General features: G+C 42.1%; 1 protein-coding gene across 1 annotated transcript in view; it reads left to right on the plus strand.

Annotated features, from left to right (window-relative positions):
- Positions 1-18,761, plus strand: part of ror1 (receptor tyrosine kinase-like orphan receptor 1) — a 108,971-nt gene extending 90,210 nt beyond the window's left edge. The window contains exons 5-12 of the mRNA XM_034530972.1: positions 8,082-8,209; positions 9,455-9,772; positions 11,028-11,273; positions 11,809-12,023; positions 15,020-15,199; positions 15,804-16,031; positions 16,234-16,598; positions 16,822-18,761. Of these exons, the coding sequence (XP_034386863.1) occupies positions 8,082-8,209; positions 9,455-9,772; positions 11,028-11,273; positions 11,809-12,023; positions 15,020-15,199; positions 15,804-16,031; positions 16,234-16,598; positions 16,822-17,524 (2,383 nt within the window). The 3' untranslated portion in view covers positions 17,525-18,761. The remainder of the gene's footprint in view (positions 1-8,081; positions 8,210-9,454; positions 9,773-11,027; positions 11,274-11,808; positions 12,024-15,019; positions 15,200-15,803; positions 16,032-16,233; positions 16,599-16,821) is intronic.
- Positions 18,762-23,161: the final 4,400 nt, after the last annotated feature.

Genomic DNA, 23,161 nt, shown 5'->3' on the forward strand with positions numbered 1-23,161 from the left:
TATTGCCAAGTCCCATGTTTAATCACACAAGAAACCTCAAAAATGTTCATCTTCAAACATAAAACTTCATCAGTAACGTATAATGATGACAGGATATTTGTTATTAAATGTTGTATCATTGTCTTCCCTCCTGTGCATTTCTATTCTTTTTCCTCTCAATCAATTTGCAGGAGTTATTTTTTGTTTTACTCTGAGACGACACGTGGCTCATATAAACACAGAGGAGCGGATATCACATAAACACATATACGTGGAGCATGTTGTAAATATGGGTGACAGAGTGTATGTCAGGCACTTACAGCAACTGAATGATGTGCTGGTTAGTCCCCTTTGTTTTTAAGAGTGCAGGAACCTGTAAATTATCTTTTTATGGAAGATCCGGAGCCATACCTTCTCTACTGTTTTGGAAAAGCAGAACTATGTTGTGTGTTCCACCTCTGATGAAGAGTTTTGATTTATTGTTCTGTTGTGCCCACATTCCTCTAGCTTCATCAAGCAATATCCTTACTTATTTCCCCAGTATGCCTCAATGTCAGATGTGGCTTTTATGTGTAGGCAGGGAAATACATTATTGTTGTGATACCTTTACGTAGCAGAGGAGCAGGTTTTCCAGTCAAGGAAAACACTAAGTGTATAAGACACAAGTGTCATCAGTATATGTTGCAGCTGCATTGCATTCTGCTGATGTCAGTGGATGAATTCACGACTGCAGAGAAAGCAACCTCAGACCTCATATTTTACACAACCTAAAATGTATCAGAGACAGACTAATTTGGCAGATTTGTGTTTATATCCTTTATTCCGACTTCAGACCTTTTTTTTGTAAAAAGAATTATGAGCTCCATCGTGCGTCCAGTGTTTTCCTTGCCCACAATACATGCCTTTAGTGACTCTTAATCGCTCTCATCAAGGATTATTCCTCAGGAGGCCACGCTTGTGTTCAAACGTGTATATTCTTGCTCTTTAAGCACCGTCAGTAGCCAGTCAGCCAAAACATGTGTCCTCTTGTCTTCAAGTGTCTGCCTTTGTGTGTTCAGATTGGATCTGTGAGGCAGTAAGTCGTAAATCGTGTGTGTGTGTGTGTGTGTGTGTGTGTGTGTGTGTGTGTGTGTGTGTGTGTGTGTGTGTGTGTGTGTGTGTGTGTGTGTGTGTGTGTGTGTGTGTGTGTGTGTGTGTGTGTGTGTGTGTGTGTGTGTGTGTGTGTGTGTGTGTGTGTGTGTGTGTGTGTGTGTGTGTGACACACACAGAAATAGCTTCGCTCTCGGCTATCACCTTCCTCTGTTCTTTCCTCAGTGCTTTCTGTTCTTTTCCTGTTATTAATATTTCCACACAGACGTCTCGAGGCAGCCTGAAGTCAAATTAAGGAATGCTATTAAGAAAAAGCGACAAGCCACAAAAAAAAAGGAAGACAAGCACAAAGTTTGTAATATTGCTCCAGGCGGAAATTCTTTTCATTAAAATAGATCATGAGCTGTTGTATGACTCCTTTGTCAACGCTAAAAATAAAGAGCCTTCTTCACATTGTATTGGACCTTCCTGTTTGAAGCATGATGGACTTGATAGACACAAGCACGATGTTTCAGTCGTACGCACACATACTACATTGTTCTACAGCAGTCAAACTTCATTTCTAGAGCTTCTAACTATTCCCAGTCCTCATTCTCCTTCTTTTCCGCAATTATCTCTCTTTCTCACCATTTTTCTGCCTGACTTAATTTGTCTCTCTCTGCCATGTTTTTACTTTCCCTTTGTTGTTTCTTCACGTCTTGCCAGACCTTCGCTGGCTGTCTGTTATTTGTTCTCCTGGATCTCTCATGGGTCAGTTATTAGTCAAACTAAATCTTCCCACCCTCCTCCTCTAATTCACCTCTCTCGTAATGGATTGCACCGCGTAACCTCTGTGCTCCATTTGTTTGTGTGCGTATGTGTCTGTCTAAACACCACTGGGTTTATGTTAGGCTTTGGGAGACATACTGCCCTCCTATCCTGCTAATTGACAGGATGATTGACACCCCCCTCCCACCCCCCAAACCCTCCCCCTACTTGGACTTCTGATACTGTGCAGTCCCCAGAGGAAGTGATGTCACCAGGCCAAGGGCGTTGTGAGGAGTGACGGGATTGATGCAGGGTCCTTCCTTGCATGTCAGAATACCATGTAATTAAAGCTCTTTAGTATCATATGCAGTCATGAAAGACTGGGCCTTACAACAAATACTTTAGCAGAGTGCAGCACCAGCATCTACTGTATAGCTGGGAGAGGCATCCTGTCAATTTTCATTCAGTGAAATGTAAAAATGCTGATAATAAATGTTGCCTTTCTACCTCAAATCAAAAGCATTTATTCCAAATGGACTTTTATAAAAAGTTTTAGCATTTACTGTTTGAACAAACGAGCGTCTGCTGCATCGTTTCTTGTAATATTCCTCCGATTCACTGGCAAGTGAAAAAAATTGATCTCGATCTTGTTTGAGTAAATACAAGAGCTGCATATTAAGCATGAGCAGAGATGGCCACCGCGACTGCTGTCATGGCGACAGCAGGCTCTGCGTCGGCCGTTCAAGTATGTGTGCATTCTTTGCAGATTGTAACGTGAACGCCGTATTTTGTGCGGTTTATGAATTGGATGCCACCTTGATAACTTTCCAGAGAAGCACAATCCTGCCTCATAGTGTTATAAAGAGTTGTGTAGTGTTTTAACACCTGGTCATCATATTGTCATTGGCTCCATGGTACCTAGAGCATTAAGTCCCCACCAATGCATTTTGCTAAGCACTCTTGAGTGTCCACTGAAGACCGTATTGAGACCAACAATAACACAGTGTCTCTTCATTCTTTTTAAAGAGATCATTGCACCAATCCCCATACTGAGGGTTCTGGCAAAAACAACGCAGTCACATTTGTTATTAATTGTCTAAAAGACTAAATGACGGGCGTTGAGATATCCAGTCTCATATTTCTTTCAACCTCATGCGCAGAAAGTCAGACGTAAGCCTAAAATAAGAGGAAAACTAACAAGACTCCTTATAATCAATGCTATACTGAGGAAAGCATGGCTTTAAAATGGGAAGAACAACCTACCAACTGAAATTCATCTCCTGTGTCTCTTCTTTCCTCCTTCCTCTTTCGCTATACGCTCTGAATCCTTTCGTCCTTCTCGCTGACAGAAGCCTCTATTGTTGCAGTCAGTGAGCAGTAGTAACACGAGGACCCATGAGGGCTCGGTCGTTCTCCATTGTATCCTAATGCAGCCCAGAGTTGCCCTCCCTCGCTGTTCATTCCCAGTGTGGTCACGGGCCGCTGGCAGCCACAGACCCCAGTCAACCTCAGCCTCTGGTGGCCATTTTGGCTCCCTGTCAGTGAGAGATCATTACACACTGCAACCACACATGCACTCTACAAATCTCTTGTAATAATTGAGTTACCGTGTCTATAAGCAGACACCAATATAAAGAGTCCAACCTATCAATCGCTGCCCTACAGTTAGTGTTGGCTGTGGCAAGATGTTAGTGTATGTTTCACCAGCATTGCACCGATAAAACTAAAAACATTTGCAACATCCTATATTCAGGTTTATGTATTAATGAATATACAACATAATAAGTATCATGCACAACATTGCCCAGCACATATTCAGCCACACGTGTTTAGTTAAGGAGATGGAACACTGGCATGGCTGTTTACATCCACACTTCCTGATAATATTAGTGTCCTCAAATCCCCAAATTCTCTCCCAGCTCATCGCTGTTTCAAAGGTCACTACAGTTCATATCTGAGTGTTTAAAAAAAAAAGCATGAAGCAGCTGTGGCTTCATGCTGCAAGCAGCTCATCTCCTCTTCAGTCAGCACCCACAGCAGCTCCTGCCAACGAAACCCTGAAATCTAAAATGTCATCAGGACCCGCCCCTTGCCTCCTCACCCTCAAATCCCTTCCTTTCTATTTCCCCTCCAACAAAGAGCATTGAGTTTCACATCCCCTTAACTCCAAAACACAAACCCGTCATCCCCAGCCCACAGCTCCTCGATGATAAATACCCAAGTTTACATGCAAAAGGCCTAAAAATGTGTTCCATAATCAAAACATAAAGTGAATCAGGACACACCCATCAATTAAGTTAGTTTACTCTTGACAGAGCATTAGCTCTAGCATTAATGTTCCATGCTTTTCAAGGTGTTTTAGAAGGTACTTCTCACGATGCAATAAGTTTGACGCAAAGAGAGACTTATTGTTTTGATCGATTGCAAGTTTTAAAGGAATCCAGTCTTTTTTTTTCTTTCATGCCAAATTGAAGTTCTTCTTGACGGAACAAATCGTCCATTTTCGTGGGCTTAACATTCAACCTCTTACACTTTCCCTCAAAACTCTCCCTTTCCTGTCAATGATACATTTGTAAACAGTCCTCTGAGTTTAGTGCTCTTCTATGAGGACCCGTGTTTGTGTGTCTCCGTTTGTGTCCATACAGTAAAAAACTATTTTGGTTGAGCTAGATCTATCTTTAAATGTTCACTTGCGTCTCCTTGTTGCACAAAGCTATATTGATAAAGTCTATCAAGACAATATACAAACTTGTTTTCATTGTGAGTTTTGAGGTCTACATCTAAATAAATACCCACATGTGTAAATGCACTGTGTACTATTGGGCTTGCAGATACATTGTAAAGTTAACGTTTGCTGGCTAGGTTGTTTTTTTTTATATCGTCTATTTTTTTACGATCCTTGGATGAATGCAGACCTTTTTAATATTCTTAATTAACACCCACATGAGTCAAAGGAACTTATTGTATAGATATTCTATAAGTTGGCAGTTTATAAATGTCGCCTGCCTTGTCTTTCTTACTTTCTTTCTTTGAAGTGAACTTTCTTCAAATCTGGAAAACTGGAGTTTAAACTTTGTTTCTGCTCACATCTCTTTCTCTTTCATCATAAAAGCAGCTGGCATTGAGAGGGTCTCCATTCTGTCTCGTACTGTACTGGCACCACCCAGGTGTGAATGTATGCGACCATGAATCAGGGCGGTGTTGGACAAATAGTATGCGCGTTTAACGAGTGCTTCTCTGAATAAATAATGAGGTTGGCAAACATGTAATTGGACAATGAATCAACGTCCTCAATACCTTGTTTAGTTTCTGTGGTGAGGTTGGCCTTTCTGTTTGGATCTGGATTATACATTGAGTCTCGGAGGGGAAGAGCCTTTCCTTGTAATTAACTATTATAAAACATTACACAGAGGGCCCGTGGCGTTGGTGTGTAAAATAAAAGGCCTGTGCAGCCATCCACTGTTTACACAAATAGCAACCACACTTGGCTCTCCCTGCCTGGGATAGCTAGCGCACACAAACACAGAGAAAGAAATGGATACACAAAAACAAAACTCTGGAAAGATTTTCTGAAAAACCTCAGATGTCTCAAGGCGATAAGGTTATTGTAGATGTGGCTTTTCTACAATTTTTCTCTCTTTGGACACAAGTCATTTCTGCTGCACTAGACAGGATACAGACATTTTAATATGCCTTCCAGACATGGCTTTAAATTCACGTCAACTTGAGTGAAAGAAATTAAAATATAGAAAGCCGCGAGACGCGACTTTGGATTTGGGCTGAGCTGGTTTCGCTTGAGGTCGTTCGGACCGTCCAGAGTTGTAATTAGCCGGCGGGGATCTGGCAGCATTGTGGCGGATCGTCTGCTCTCCCTTGTCATTTACTTGTCTGTGTGTGGCTGGATGTTAGTGTGGATGTGTGTGTCCACCATCCTCTGTGACGCACAACTAAACTAACCTCTCGGCTGTCTGGACACACTCACTTTGTATCCTCTGTGTGTGTGTGTGTGTTTTCATATTCTGGTTCAAAACGGTTGCAGCCCAATCAATCATCAACCCCTCAAATCTTTCAACTAGTTTTCACAGTGGCAGCATTTTTGAGTGTCCTCTTACAGCTTTAGTGCCAGACATGATTTCCACCTAAAGAGATGAAGCTCTTCGCTAAAGGAAAATATCTGAAGATGCAGCAGTTTGTGAGTTTGTGGCTTGATGAAGGGGTGCTAAACCGTCTGCAGGCGCACCGCAACATGAACTCATTATTACGGATTTCCACATTTTAGTAGGAAATTACAGACTCCACAGATAAACCTGTATTAAGTTGTAAATGTAATGTTACCAGATCGCCATGGAATCGGCAGTATGCAGACCACTGGTGTGTGTGTGTGTGTGTGTGTGTGTGTGTGTGTGTGTGTGTGTGTGTGTGTGTGTGTGTGTGTGTGTGTGTGTGTGTGTGTGTGTGTGTGTGTGTGTGTGTGTGTGTGTGTGTGTGTGTGTGTGTGTGTGTGTGTGTGTGTGTGTGTGTGTGTGTGTGTGTGTGTGTGTGTGTGTGTGTGTGTGTGTGTGTCTGGAAAGCCCATTTAGATCTGTGCTGATGGGGGTAGAGGGAGAGAGCTGACCTTGGCCCTTCAGTCACTTAACACTCCTCAGAGAGAGGGAACCTAATGACCCTGTACTCACACCAAACTTACACACCCACCGCATTTTTGGAGTGTGCGTGCAGCATTGTCTTCTTGTTTTAAGCTGCATCTTTAAAGCTTGTCAGTGTTGTTTTACAGTGTGTTGAGTAATTAGAACAATTCACATGCTGCTACTTCCCTTGTAAACTACTTGACTCTGATCAACAAGGGCGGCAGACACGGTTGGATGATAATGAAGCATTAAGCCTCAGGACGCTCTAAGTGAAAAGGACCAGTGTTTTCATAAAGTGGGATCAAAACAGTCATCTCCTAATGACGCAAGACAGCACATTTCTTTTAAATTAACTTGAAACGGCAAAACTGAGTTGTTGTAGCTCATGGTAATATTTAGAAGACATCTAAGGAGTTTCGTTTTAAGTCTGTTTTCGATTGTCATTATTCTGAAGACAGCATCTACCCACTTGATATTTTAAAGTAATACGTTTGTTCTAAAGATTGGTGTGGTCAGTAACAAAGTGATTCTGTTCATCATTACTGGAGCAATAGTGTCTGGAGATGTGCTTTCAATCAGCCAATAGCTCCACTCTGGTTCTTTTGTGCTTGGCTTGTGTGGATGGACATTGGCATCCTGCACTCCTCTATATCTTGTGGTTATGCCTGGTCTTTAAGGCCTCATATGGCACAAGTTAAAGCATGTGACACTGTGATCTCACACTGAGCGAATCGCCTGCTAGTCAGCATGTGGTTTGGGTGTGTGCATGTGTGCATGTGTGCGTGCACGTGTAATCATGTGCATGTGCGTTTGCGTGCACACTTAGAAGTGAGCAAGTGAGTGTATGACATGAGAGCGGTGAGAAATCGAGAAAAGAGAGAAAGAGGGAGCGAGATAAACAGATTTAAAAAGAAGGTAAATGTAAAGAGACAAATCAAGAGTCACCAAAGGAAGTTAAAGTTGTGAATACATGTCTCTCTCTCTCTCACTCTCTCTCTCACTCTCTCTCTCTCACTCTCTCTCAGAGTATGTGTTTCAGATTAGGGCTCATGATGACATCTCTGTAATAAACAGAAATAAAGTCAAACATTAATTCCTAATGGTGTGTGTGTGTGTGTGTGTGTGTGTGTGTGTGTGTGTGTGTGTGTGTGTGTGTGTGTGTGTGTGTGTGTGTGTGTGTGTGTGTGTGTGTGTGTGTGTGTGTGTGTGTGTGTGTGTGTGTGTGTGTGTGTGTGTGTGTGTGTGTGTGTGTGTGTGTGTGTGTGTGTGTGTGTGTGTGTGTGTGTGTGTGTGTGTGTGTGTGTGTGTGTGTGTGTGTGTGTGTGTGTGTGTGTGTGTGTGTGTGTGTGTGTGTGTGTGTGTGAGGTCTCTGCCTTTGACTTGAATATGATTTATCTTTAGCCAAGCAAACCTCTTTCTTGGTTTAGGTCCAGCAACAAGAACCAGCCTTCTCCATCCACAACAAGTTGGTTGTGTGTAAGATTCAAACTTAGACTCCCCTCTAGTGGAAAGTCTTTGTATTACAACATGTTTGGGCACGTCCTCTTGCTCTTCCAGGCATCCTGTATGTATTGTAACTGTTAAGATTTCTGTAAGCAATCTTTGAAATGATCCACACTCTCTTTGTAAATGTCTTAGGGAGGATTTCGATGAAGAAGGATTCTGCCAGCCGTACAGAGGTATAGCCTGCGCCCGCTTCATAGGTAACCGCAGCATCTTCGTCGACTCGTTTCAGATGCAGGGCGAGATCGAGACCCAGATCACAGGTGAGGAGCAAGTTCCTTGTATAAGTGGGTTTGACCCCATGAACTGCAAAACAAATCGTACACTTGAAAATCTTTAGAAAGGTCTAAATATATTTCTACATTTACAGTAGATGGCAATCATTCATAACTACATGTTCTTCTGCACCACCATTCTTTTGTCATTTCTTTGTGAAGTTTCAAACTAGTTTCACTCAAATGACTTAACTTTAGAGCAATACATCCACTTACAAATATATGCACCAATGTTTTTAAGGACCAACCATGTTTGTGTCTGACAGGAAAAGCTTCCAGCTTTCATCCAGTGAGATCAGTAGTTCAACCATCATTTATCAGCCAAACCCGGCTCAAATATGTCCTCAGCTTCCTTCAAGCTGCCTTCGCTGCATACACTGAATAACATGAAACCTTCTGCGAATGAGGTCTGTTGAGAAGGTGAACATTAATTAATACTAATTATGAATACTGTATGCTGTAGGAGGGATGTCACTTATGGAGTTTAAAGGAAGTTCAGCATCCACTTTGGAAGGAGCCCAAATGGCCCACATACTGTTTCATAGTGTTTTTGTTCAGTGTGTTTGTGCGCACGTGTTCTCCGAGGACAGTTCAATCTGCATGTTATTGATCACATCCGTGAAGCTGTCAGCGTCTTCCCTTGAACAGTTCAGGGACAAAGGGGTCCTGAACTCGGACTCTTAATTTGAAACATCAAGGACGAGTAATAATTAAGATTTATTATGCCACAGGGTCGTATTGAGCCCACAGTAGGACGGTAAATCATACCTTTCATACATTCGGGAGCTATTCACCATCTTGAATTGAATATCACTTTCACTGATCTTCACTATTGCCGAGCAACATGTGCTTTCGGAGCGTTTGGATAACTGCCAACTTCAGTTATCCACTTTTTAATCGCTTGTCTTCTCCTCCACCCCCTACAAAGCTGCTTTACTGATAATCACAACCACACAAAAGCATGTGTTTGCAATAACCGTACGGTGTAACTATAAATCATACATTTACAGCTGTCGCCTTTTTATTGTCAGTCTCCCTCTTTGATCCTTCCTGTGTTTAGATGCTCAGGGGTTAGTAGCAACGTGAGCACAGGAATGATGTGTTGTGTCTTTTTCTAATCTTTTAAAAAAACGACTGAAAATCTGAATATAGATTCTTAGTTTATAGCTGAATTATGACTGTGTTGTTTAAAATACGTCTCTATTCTACAACTTTTATCTCCCTTCTGTACAGCGGCATTCACCATGATCGGGACGTCCAACCATTTGTCTGATCGTTGCTCTCAGTTTGCCATCCCTTCGCTCTGCCACTTCGCCTTCCCGACGTGCGACCGGAGCTCCGGAACCGAGAAACCTCGGGACCTGTGTAAGGACGAGTGTGAGATCCTGGAGAACGACTTGTGTAAGACAGAGTACATCATCGCCCGCTCCAACCCTCTCATCCTGAAGAGACTGAAGCTGCCGAACTGTGAGGACCTGGCGGCCTTTGACAGCCCGGAGGCCGCCAACTGTCTGAGGATCGGCATCCCCATGGCCGAGCCTATCAACAAGAGTAAGACACACCTTCACCTGCTGGTTGCATGACTCCCTTTATTATTTTTATATGAAGAGAGGCATCCGAGTGTTTTGTAACTGCTCACCAATAGGCTTGGATATCAGAGCCAACTTTATGGTTAAACTAGGGGCCGCAACCAATGATTATTTTCATTATTGATTAATTTTCAGATAATTGTTTTGAGTATTTGATAATCATATAGCGGCCTATACAATAGTAAAACATCCATCACAACTGCTCAGAGCCCAAAGTGATGACTTCAAATTGCTTGTTTGTCCAACTGTCCAAAACCCAAATATGTTCAAATGACTATCATGTTTGATAAAGAAAAGCAGCAATATGTATGTTTTAATAAACGTGAATCAGCTAATGTTTGGCATCCTTGCTTTAAAATGTACCAAAAATAATTTGCCAAAATAGTTTCCAATTAATTTATTTTGGATCACCTAATTAACTCATTAACTAATTAACTAATGGTTGCAGCTCTAGTCAAATGTCAGAGTTGCCTGTAGAATAGATGCAACAATTCATATGGCCCTTCTCAAGATAATTTATAGTTTGCCTTTGCATTGATATTCAGGCAAATTAGTTTGTCAATATTTTTAGAAGCCGTTAAATATTTTTTTAGATTTAACACTTGCTGCTCTTGACTGCATTACAATGTTAAAACGTTGGCAAGAAAAATAGAGGAGACTAATACTTCCCTTTTTAACAGATTATCTTTATCAAGCAAGTTTAATTTTCCAATGTTTATTTTGACAGTTTCCCTCAATGAATAAACGCCCTTGCTGCCAGGAAGATGGTTGGTTGCATTGTAATGTAGAAGTATTTTGTAGTAAAAATATGCCAACCTTTAAAACAGAAACTCATACACACAAAAACGGTTATATGACGAGTAATCAACTTTTATATTAGTGTCGAGGATATGGTCTCTAACATGAAAGTGTGTGCGTGGTCACGCGAATGGTGACTGACAGAAAGACATTTCAGGCTGGCTGGCTTGCAGGGCGTCTATTGGCACTTGGCAAGCACAGGACCCAGAGCAGTCTGCGTTTGCTGTTTGGTGAAAAAGGGACACAAATCTCAAAGTAGTTGGCTTAAAAGAAATATCCGGTCGGCAGTGAAATGCGTAGTCCTCCTGTGAGCTAATTGATAAGCCCCGCCCACCACCTGCCCCTCAAAAGAGAGAAGCGATGACGATGACAGACCAAACTCAAACTCCTAATGCACCACCACGCCTTCCCTCCTTTAGATCACAAGTGTTACAACAACAGCGGGGCAGACTACAGAGGGACAGTCAGCATGACCAAGTCGGGCCGTCAGTGTCAGCCGTGGAACTCTCAGTATCCTCACAGCCACACCTACCTGGCCATCCGCTACGCCGAGCTAAACGGAGGACACTCGTACTGCCGCAACCCTGGGAACAAACTGGAGGGCCCCTGGTGCTTCACACTGGATGAAGGGGTCCGCATGGAGCTCTGTGACATACCCGTCTGTGGTGAGAGGTCTAAACTAATGACATACATTGTGTGCAATTGCTGTCTTTGTAACACATTTGCAGATATTTTCATTGCTCTTCCTGTTTTTCACTAAACTTGTTGTTATTCTTGACCTTAATTTTGTGTCCCATGAAGCAAAATCGTTTGCTATTTTCATGAATTCCCAAAGTGTATATTGACAGCATTCAGCAGTAATTCATAGAAATGTTCAAAACCTTTTTTCTTTCTTTCTTTCACCACAATTTCTTGTTTAGTCTTTTTACATTGGTTACAATTGGTTTCAAGTAATAATTATTTTTGCAATTAATTGTTAGGTCTATACCAAATTAGAACATGTTCTAAAGCCCTAGACAACCTAGATGTCTTGCCCAAAACCCATAGATCTCATTATCATTACAAATATTGAAACTATTAATCAATCAAAATTGCTGCATCTTGATTTTCTTCAAGCAGCCATCAGCTCAGTAATGCCTCAGTCATAGAATAAGCTTTATATCTGATATTGTTCCTCTCTCTCTCCGTCCATCCCTGAAGACCATAAAGACAAGTCTGGCGGCAGCAACATGGAGATCTTGTACATCCTGGTTCCCAGTGTGGCGATCCCGTTAGCCATCGCCTTGCTCTTCTTCTTCATCTGCGTGTGCCGCAACAACCAGAAGTCCCCGACGCCTCCGGCCCCTCGCCAGCCCAAACCGGTCCGAGGACAAAACGTTGAGATGTCCATGCTCACAACTGCATACAAGCCAAAGGTAGAGCAGTCCAGGCACAGGACACTGGGGGGTGCAGGGCTTTCTGTCCCCATTTCCTTGATGCGCTCTCACCTCTACGTCCATGTTTACACACCACGAGGACAAAGTTAGACAAAAAAGGAAAAAGTCTGGGTTTTTTTTACTTCACAATCAGCAGGTGAAATCCGTAAACCTTTTGTATTTTTGAATGAATGTGGTTGGTTCACTTTACTTTCATGCTGAAGGATCAGGACCGCGTGCAGGCTTTTCTTTTCATCACTCTCTCTTTATTGCAACAACATCGTGCTGATGTACACTTCAACGCTTTAACCTGTGACTTCATCAGGACTAAACAAGAATGCTGGTTTGCAAACCCCTTTTTTTTTATACATTACTGAACATTTTAGTCTGCTTTCACAACACAAAAAGGTTTGAGTTTGAGTTTGATTGACATCTTTCACAGCAGCCTAAACTAATGCAACAGTTTGAGTGAACGAGAATCAAATCAGGTGTGTAAACACTCGAGACTCATGGAGACGTTGCACTGCACATAATGCCACTGAGAAGTTAGTCCTCCATCTCGCTGTGGCTTTTCTGCTGAACACATCAGTAGCTTCCTCGTGTCACTCATCTATAAAGCATTCCCAGCACACTCTGCAGTGTGAATATAGGCCAGTGCTCTTTGGCTGCGTTTGTCTTTTTAAGTCATGAGAGCAGACTGATGGAGTCAAAACACTGGCACAGCTCGTCTGTGTGTCAACTGGGATATGTCTCAGCATGTCGGGGTTACGTGTGTGTGTGTGTGTGTGTGTGTGTGTGTGTGTGTGTGTGTGTGTGTGTGTGTGACCTGTCTCAGGCAGAGCTTCAGATCTCAATAATCAGAGCTCTGCAGGTCCAGGAATGTTCAGCTGCAGCTCTCTTTCTCTGTTTATTTCTCTCTCACTGTCTCTTTTCTTTTTCCACATCTCTCCCTCTCACTTAATCCATCTCTCTTTGTTGCTCCTCTTCTGTCTCTCCCTCCGTCCCTTCACTCTCTCCTTCACCCCCTCCCTCCGTCACAGAACCTCCTTTGTAATGTAGATCATCGAGCCCCTGCTCTGCCAGCCAACACATAGCTCACATTAGGATCTGTATCATATTTCTTTCAAGGTTGCACACTCAGTCATATCATGTCTGTTTATCTTTTTCCACATCATTTTTTTGTGGTGGGGGGGATGGGTATCTAGACAGTGTGTCTGTTTGTGTAAAGCAGAGCCGATGCTCAAGGTAATGTGTATAATATTACCATCTATAGCTGTAGAAAGAACCGCAAAATGTCACAACGCCATTATTATAAAGATTTTTTTATTTTTTATGCAATGGAGCAAGTGTTTCCCTCTCCTCAAAAAAGTCAAGGTTACGGGACATCAAATAAAAGTTTTCAGAGTGACAACCATGCAGTGATGGAATAATGCAGTGAATTTGAAATGGTCCTCATAGACAACAAGGGCCCGAAATATGGTCCACACATGTCAGATTGCATAACCTTCCATTTTAAGATTTCAAAAGCAAAAGCTTTTACAGAGGTGCAGTTCTTACCTCCTTTTCCAGAACCATGCAACTGATCTGGTGGCCTAATACTCCACATACAAGACAATTTGGGTAAATGAGGATCTGTTTTTTAAAATCTTTTTAAAACCTTTTTGATGTTAAACCCTCAAATTATACAGCATCATTGCCAAGACTGTCCCGACCCTTCTTATCTACAACTCTGTCTTAGGCAACAGGCTTTGCTGCCGGGTCAGCCAGGAGCCATTGTCCGTGACGATCCCTTTCGACACACATAAACATAAACACACACACACACACACACAGAAACAGAAACCTGCGGTGGTGTGAGGAGGATCTGAGGGTTTTGGTGTGGGGAGGAAAGAACGGGTGAAACAAGCCCGTAACTAAAAACATCTGTGCTTCTCATAACATCAGCAAGCACACACACACACACACACACATACACACATACATACACACATACATACATACATACATACATACATACATACATACCGCCCCCCTCAGAGCTCATACAGGACTGTGTGTCGCTCTCCTGCTCACTGAGGAATTTAATTATTCATCTCATAGTCCCTGGAATCTGAAAATCTGTGCCAACCTTGACTTACCTTTTATCTTTTAGTACAGCTACACGCACACTCTCTCTCTTTTGCTCTGTCTCTGTCTCTCACTGTCTCCCTCTCTCTCTCTCTCTCTCTCCCTCTCTCTCTCTCTCTCTCTCTCTCTCCCTCTCTCTCTCTCTCTCTCTCTCTCTCAAAAACAACCACACAAAATGAGGCAAATAACTTCCACACACTTATTTCCACACACACAGACTTAAGCCTCGATCGCTAATGTCTTGATAGTGTATCTTCTATTTGTGTTAATTAAAAATAGAACGTTCATTATTTTTGTATTTACTGCAGTTTTATATCCTTGAAGAGGAAACACAACGATTCTTAGAGTTAGGTGATTATACACTAATGAAAACATAATGATACAGAATTAGAACATTTTCTTTGTTCACCTCCAGTCTGCAGTTTGTCCTCTTTAGTTAGAATAAAAGACTAAAATGTCCCCGCTCACAAAGACATTTCTGCAGCTGACTCTACATCTTCACTGGCAGGTTAATTAATTAGTCTTTCTAAAAGCTGCTAACCTGTCAGTGAAATGCCAAATGTCCCAATGTTCCCACATTGCTCTCCAAAGGCTTAAAGGGAGTCATTAAGAGCTGATGTAATGGATTCAGTATGATTATGACAATTAGCAACTCTCTGGGCTATACTTTCATATTATGATGTTATATTAGGCAGTTCGCCTCCATCGATTTAGCAGCACCGACGTAAACCTCGTGTCAACGTTTCCCTTTTCCTTTCAAGGATGATGGCGAGGATAGAGTACAAAGAAAACAATGATCTAACTTCTTTCTGTAACATCTCTTTTCCCACCGATCTCACGTCTTTCCGGCCTTCTTCTTCTCTCTGCAGAGTAAGGCCAAAGAGCTTCCCCTGTCGGCTGTGCGTTTCATGGAGGAGCTGGGAGAGTGCACTTTAGGGAAGATCTTCAAGGGTCACCTATATCTGCCGGGAATGGACCAGGCACAGCTCGTGGCCATAAAGACCCTGAAGGATATCTCCAATGTCCAACTGTGGGCTGAATTCCAGCAGGTACAGAGTAGATTACTCCCTCCAAAGCTTAAGAAAAGCTCAAACGTTTATAAATATATATTATTAATGGGGCACAGTTGCAAAAATCAACAAAGTGTAACATCTATAGAGCCCATAAGGCTAAACAGTAAGTACTCTTTCTGACTGGTAATTGTGTGTGGATATGGGACTAAAATACTCTAATGTTTTATAATACAAGGGACTACTTTCCCATTGAAAACATCTCTCTTCCCACGAGACTTGAAGCATGACTTGTTATATTTACACAGAAGTGGGCAGACTGTATACAGCTAGAAATCTCTTTTTTTCACTTAAAATAGTTCCAGAAATAAACTGTGGGACTGTCCAGATAACTTTAGATTTTAAGAAGCATTGAAACAGATGATTTAAGAAGATGATTTGTAGAAGCATAACCTTCTCTTTCAATGTACATAGATTGAGACCTTCAAAGTAACACACCAAAACATCTTTTGAGTTTGAAACACTCAAGAAACTTCTCCCGGCCACCTTTCAAGGCCTCAATAAGTAGACTTATTTAAGCTGGAGTGTCACTTTCAGGTATCATGCTTGAAGTTCACCGATGTCTTTTGTGTTTTAATCACAGGAGACTGCCGTGCTGACCGAGCTGCAGCACCCAAATGTGGTGTGCCTGCTGGGTGTGGTGATCCAGGAGCAGCCTGTCTGTATGCTGTTTGAGTTTTTGCCCCTAGGCGACCTCCACGAGTTCCTGATCATGCGTTCACCGCACTCTGACGTTGGCTGCAGCAGTGATGAGGACGGTACGGTGAAATCCAGCCTGGATCATGGAGACTTCCTGCACATGTCCATACAGGTGGGATATGAATGCAGATTAAAGTCTTATTTTCACATGGAAGCAGAGATTCATGGATTGCTGATTAATTGATTGAGCTAAAATATTGTTATCTCTCTCTCTCTGCTATGTTGGTTCTTGACTCACCTTGCTTCATAACAGACATGCTTCACAGCTACTTCCTCCTTAAATGATTGTTCTCTTTCTGACTATTTAAACCTAGGTGGCGGCTGGGATGGAGTACTTGGGCAGCCACTTTTACGCCCATAAAGACCTCGCAGCTCGGAACATTTTAGTAGGTGAACAGCTCCACATCAAAATCTCAGACCTTGGTCTCTCCAGAGCAATCTACTCCTCAGACTACTACTGCCTCCATCCCAAAACTCTGCTGCCCATCCGCTGGATGCCCCCAGAGGCCATTGCTTACGGCAAGTTCAGCACAGACTCGGACATCTGGTCGTTCGGAGTTGTGCTGTGGGAGATCTTCAGCTACGGTCTGCAGCCCTATTACGGCTTCTCCAACCAGGAAGTGATGGAGATGGTGAGGAAGAGGCAGCTGCTTCCCTGCCCCGAGGACTGTCCACCAAGGTATGTTCAAGTTAATATTGCTGATCAGCATAAGCTGTGGAGTAAATAACGAGAAGATGACATACATGATGCAACTGGTGGTACAAAGCTCACAAACGTCACTGTATCTTCACCTTGTTTTGAAGTTAAAACAACCAGAGCAGCGAGTGTCGGGCATTTGAGCAGTTTTTATAGTGAAATTCGTACAATTGCTTGATAACTAACTAACTGTGTTGTCTCTCAGGTTTTATGGTCTGATGACTGAATGCTGGCAGGAGGGACCAACACGTCGAACGCGTTTCAAGGACATCCACCTCCGGCTGCGAGCCTGGGAGGGCCTATCATCCCACGCCAGCTCCAGCACGCCCTCTGGTGGTGGAGGCAATGCCACCACCCAGACCACCTCGCTGAGTGCCAGTCCCGTGAGCAACCTCAGCAACCCCCGCTATGCGGCTGCCGCCGCGGCTGCAGGATACCTCTACCCAGCCCAGGCTATTCCCTCTCAGGGCCAGATGGCCCCGATTCAGGCCTGGGCCCCCATGGCTGTGACACAAACCCACCAGCGCTTTATCCCCGTCAACGGATACCCAATCCCACCCGGATACGCAGCCTTTCCAGCCCACTTCCCTGCCCCGGTCCCACCGACCAGAGTCATACAGCATCACCTGCCACCTCCCAAAAGCCGCTCACCCAGCAGCGCCAGTGGCTCCACCAGCACGGGTCACGTCAGCGGAGTGCCTTCCACCACGGGCTCCAACCATGACGCCAACACGCCGCTGCTCTCCCACTGCATCATGCCCGGGAACAGCGGAGGGCTGATTCAGGTGTACGGACAAGTTTGCCAGAAGGGAGTGGGACAACTGGACCACGCATCACAAAAGGCGCTGCTCGCTGCGGATTCTGACGCACTAATGTACAACGATTCGGTCATCACCGCAGACCTGTAGATAGACCGAGAGACGCTCACTCTCTTTCTGCTCGGGACCCACATTTGAGAAGTCTAGCCTCTGAAACAGGGACCCGGTCTAACGTTTCTACTCTAGTCACATGGAGACCCAACAGAAACTGGCCTGAACGCACATTTGAGTGTGCAAGACAACGCGGCTACACAAGTATATCCACAGCTGTCTGACTTTTTAATGCCTTATTGTTAAAAGCATGTGTACTTACCACCATGGTTTGAAAATGTTGTGTTCTTATTTTAACCTCTGTGTAAATACGGTACATACGTCCGGAAAGAATGAGTGAAATACAAAGATATATATTCAAGAGCGAGAACTTTTTTTTATTAAGAAAAGTTATTATGAAAAGTTTTTAAAAGTGAAAAAAGTAGCAAGTCCATCCAACTTCCTAAGAAATGGTTAGTGTCAACAACTGAGTTCCCGGACCGTTTCATGCAGGATGTGAAGGAGACACCGACACCGTGACCTTTAGGTGCCTTTTCAGCAGCGGTGCGACTTGCTCGTTTCTTGACGTATGAGAACAGAAATTCGTGCTGTGCGTTTTTGCTTGTACAGTAAAATAAACTGCATTTAGTGAGTCATAAACCGAGCAAACAAAAAATGGGAACCGCAATGAGAACAAAGTTTTATTAGACGTTGAGCAGCTTTTGGTGAGAAGACCAGCACCGAACTGCTCAAATACATCAGTATACAGGGCGTGCTGGAGCCTTTAGGGCTTCACGCGTTGCAGACAGGTAACGACTATGTGACAGCTGGACTTCCAACTCAAACAGATACAGGTGATAAGTTGGCTAGCGTACTCGTCCAGGCTCAGGCATTTTCACACAAAATAATTTTGGAAATGACACCTGAATGTTTTTCGTGCAAACCTCAATAAGACTATCTGACACTATTGCAACATGGACGCAGGCCTCTTTGCCTTTTTCAAAATTCAGTACACAGCTTCCAAGGCTAAGAAACAAGGAAACAGGGAGTATTTTAGATTGAGAAATAAAACATGGCATCTAACTTCAAAAGCTGTCTGCAGAGGATCCCCTTCAGATCTCCAGATGAAACCACGTATCCTCCAAAGCTAAACTGGACCCGTCTCAGGGCACAAACACTTCACTCACCACGTGAGGGGCTGGGCTACATGTACTGTCACTGATGTAAAGCTAACATTTCACCCTCACAAAAGAACATTTTTATTGTAAATTGGATATGGAGTTAAAAAATAAAATGATGGGAGAGTTTTTCCAGTATTTGAATTTTGAAGGAATTTTATTCACAGGGCTTGTCTTTATGTCTTTGTCCTTTTCCTTTCCTGTTTTTCCAGCATCTGTGTTGTGCAAAAATGTCCTTTCAAGACATGGAGGAGTGAAAGTACTCAAAGCAGGGAGGGTTAAAACGCATGAGGCTCGTTAGAGATAATGTTGCCATTGCAAAGATCATCCAGCCTCATGTACATAAACAAAAACAATTGATGCTTACATTCATGCCGTCTTTGTGCCTGAACAGAAGAATGTCTGACCTTTTAATAAGTATTATTATGTTTTCAGAGACATTATTTATGTTGCTTGCATTTGGTTCTGTATCGGTAAATGATCCGTTAACACTCGGCTCCAACTGTACTTGATCCCAACCGGGGTAAGTGCAACTTTTAAAAGGAAAAAAACAAAATGAATATGCCCATATGTCTCAGAAATAACAGCTGTATTTATACTTTTTTTCACATTTACCTGAATATCTTTTTGCAATATGACAAAGAAAATGTGGGGAAATGATTAATAATCATCAGTCCTGTAATCACCCAAATGATGCCTCAGCTGTTAATTATTTGATGGTTTGTTAGAAACAAAGTAAAGTAAATATGACCCTTTTGTTCTAAGAAAATAGAAATCCCAGAACCGGCTGCAGTAACATATCAGTGTGTGGTCTTAGTTCCCTTCTCCAGCTCATGCTGTGTAGTGGACACTCATTGGGTTTGAATGGTTGTAAAAGCATCCCAGACTCTACATGTTGCACTTTTTATCAATCGGCTGTATTAACTAACCAAACACACATCTAGCATGACACAAGGGTACACGCTCATAGCATCATGTGCGGAGCATGAAGCGGAGTTAAGATGGCTTGTGGCCTGTAAAGCATTTTTTAATGGTAATGTTTTTTGAGTTGACCTTTGTGGAATGTAGATAGACAATACTTATTATGTTCATGGCCCCTTAAACACTTACTACCTGATTTCACTACAACAAAAGCAGCTGCTCCAATTCCCTGCAGAATAAAATGATCATAAACCAGAATAATATGAGACTGGGCTTCAGTTTACTCCGAGATAATTTATTCAAACCAACTATGATCAACAGAAGCATGTTTTGGTCTTCTTGACAAATCTAGTCCAAGATTATTTGACTCATTTTAAGTTAATTTTCTCTTTGAGTTTTTACTCCATTGCTGTCTTTTGTATCTTTGTTGTTCCTCTGAAGCAAATCAAGCTACCTTGACCTCTGAGTGTACCTGACCTCCATCCAGCATGTAAGGATTGATGTGTACTAATATAGCCGTGCAAAACCACTTGTACACAAGACTGTGAATCTTTAGCAAGTCTAGGTATTTTTGTATTGGGCGAAACAAAACACAAAACAATTGTTGTGTCATTTTTTTAAAAAGACAACAACATATTTACACTACATTTATATTTCAATAACAGTGTACCTATTAAAGAAGGTGTACATGCTTATCCTTTTGATCAAGAGAGGCCTTGACTTTGTATTTTGTCTGAACATTTTTGCACAGATGTTTTGTATTGCAAGCTCATTTATTAAATGATGATGTTTGGTTTACCTTGGAGTCAATGAGATCGTTAATTTGTGGTTGTATGTGTTTTGAAATGAGTGTTGGCACCAAAATAATAATGGTGGTATGAATCCACCAGGAGTCACTAAAGCACCATTTCTGTGCTGTTTTATTTGTGTGCCTTATAACTGCAGTAACTATTGTTGATCAGGTGGTGGTGCCATTTACTGTTTGATTCGTGTAGGTTTGAGCCTCATAACAGCTGGAAATAATATTAGCCCAACTAAAATTAGCCGAAAAAGTCTTACCTGTGTATCACGTGCGTGTTTTTTCCCTAGTTTCTTGCTAAACTCATTGTGCACGTTGAAGGAGCCAAAATCAGTGCGGCTGTGCGTATGTACAATATGACAAACAATGTAATTGCTATACATAAATATTTGTGCACAAGGTCTTCTTGTAATGAAGGTGTGTGTATTCATAAAAGCAAAACTGCATGTCTAAATCACCACACATAATATGTGAAACATTCCTTTATTATAAGTACAATTAAAGTCATCTAGTCTTTGCTTACCTGAATACAAAATAAAAATTGATTGAAGTTCAAATTTAAATAATTTAAACTCCATAATTATTATTAAATGAATTAACTAATCGCTACTTAATGCCCAAAAACTGTTTGGACCACTTGTTCCCAACCTGTTGGGCTTTTGAAGCCGTGAACATAATGTGTATCTACATCTATATTATGAACCATAATTAGGTTACATGTATTGTTGTTTACAATGTGTGGCCGCACATAAAAACCAAAACAATTGTATTGATTTCACAAGAGCGAAGTGACTAAATAGGTTTCTTTTTGTGATGTGGGTGAACAAATGGAGCTCTTTCATGGTGCGAGGCACTGAGCCTTCATTCGGTAAGACATCTGGGTTAGAACCAATTTAATTTGAGTTGAAAACTGAATGATTTTAGAGGCCTAGCTTATACATAAACAGCTGTTGAATAGCTTTTGAATGAGTAAACTTTATTAGAGTTCCAATTAATTATTTTTGTTGAAAATTGAACATCAAAACCAAAAACAGTTCCAATTGTGTAGACCTCAAAAGCACCATGTGTTTCGAATTTCTCTCATTTGGCTCATTTTTGTGGAAACTTCCTGGTACTTGCTTAAGCTTAATTTAAACAAATTAACTGTTTTATTTGTTGTCCTTCATGTAAAATTACAGACATATTATCAACATATACTAAATCCCAACCTAGATGTTGCCCCCTTGAAAGGGTCATCACATAAATCTGAGGGGTCATGGGATGATAAATGTGGCAAGAAAGGAGGAAAAAAGTGGAAAGAGTGGAAAACACTAAGGGCGCAGCTAACAGTTAACAGCTTTTTACGTGGAGTCACAATTCAAAATGATAGGGAGCCACTGGTTTAGTTATGCATTTGATTTGATACTCTAATCTGCAAAGTACTTCATATTTGTAGGCCGAGCTGTCAGATAAAAGGTTATTGAGTAAAAAGTAACAATGGTACCCTTTGAAATGTAGAAAGTACAAGTATAGAGTAGCAAAATACTCAGCTCAAGTACCCCACAATGATACAAGTGGAGTAAATATACTAGTCAAATATCACTACTTCTAAATGGACACAAACAGACCAGTCTCCCACTCTAAATGATAGGTGTAGTGGGGATGGGTGTGTCCTGTCCCGATGCTAAAATAGGGGGTAATATACTGCGACCAGACCGTGTAACTGAGGACGACCACTCCCAAGTCAGTAGTTCCCCGAGGGCACTCTCTTTTAAAGGAGCCTCATTACGCCTCTTGAGTTCAGGGAGTAATGGGCTGTAATGGGCTTTGAAAGTAAAGCAGAGGCCAACGAAGAGAACAAGTGTGCATTTTGGCTTTAAAAGAGAGGGATGGATGAATCAATGGTGGAAGTCGATGGCTACAGGTAAAGTACATTGAATGGCTGGTGGGGATTATGCGTAGTTTAACAGTACGGCACAAAGCAGAGGGATCACTGGGGCTTCACTGTGAGGTCTCTCTGGACACACGTTGTAAACAGTGAGTTAGGGGAGAGTGGGATCTGGCTTCATGGGGAGGGTCTGGAGTAGAGTGGAAGGAAGTGTCCACAGGCTCGAGGTGCAATCAAAGTCAATCTGGGGATTTCACTTAATTCATGCAAAATATAGTTTTTGTTGCTAGAAATAGTATGAGAGTTTCATGAATCTCTTCGAGGGGCAATATACGTGATTGAATGGAGGAAAAAAATATAAATGTTATTGATTAGTAGTTAGTAGTAGTAATAGCTACATTTTCCTTAAATGATAATACAGATGTATTATCAACAAAATATACTTCAAGTTAATGGGAGGACTGGTTTTAAAACAGTCTCAATTCAATACCGATGCCTCTATATGACCTGCGTAAGTAAACAAGACCATCAGCGAGAAGATTATTTGTTGTTCTTAATACTCATATAAGTATCTCAGAACTACAGTACAGGACAGTAACGATGCAGAGAACTGGATGATGGAGCACTCCTGGGTGTGATAACTGAAGGCTTCCACTTTGACGATATGATGACAGAGAAAGGGATACAGATATATGTTGAGGGAGGAAGAGGCAGCAAGCAGGATACAGTTTCACCGTCCTCTCACTCTGTCATGGCGGCACTGGAAACCTCCAACAAGCCCCTGATTGTTGGGGAACATGAGCTGTTTTTGTTGAGGGGCTGACAGGCGCTTGACCTCTGCTGTCCGTGCAGCCACATACTGACCTTGAAGAGAGGAAGTGAAGAGAAGCCTTTGAACGCTGTCAAGTGAACTATCACTGCCTTGTTTAAGT

The sequence above is a fragment of the Cyclopterus lumpus genome, chromosome 4 (assembly GCF_009769545.1).
Source record: "Cyclopterus lumpus isolate fCycLum1 chromosome 4, fCycLum1.pri, whole genome shotgun sequence".
In the NCBI taxonomy this organism is placed as follows: Eukaryota; Metazoa; Chordata; class Actinopteri; order Perciformes; family Cyclopteridae; genus Cyclopterus; species Cyclopterus lumpus.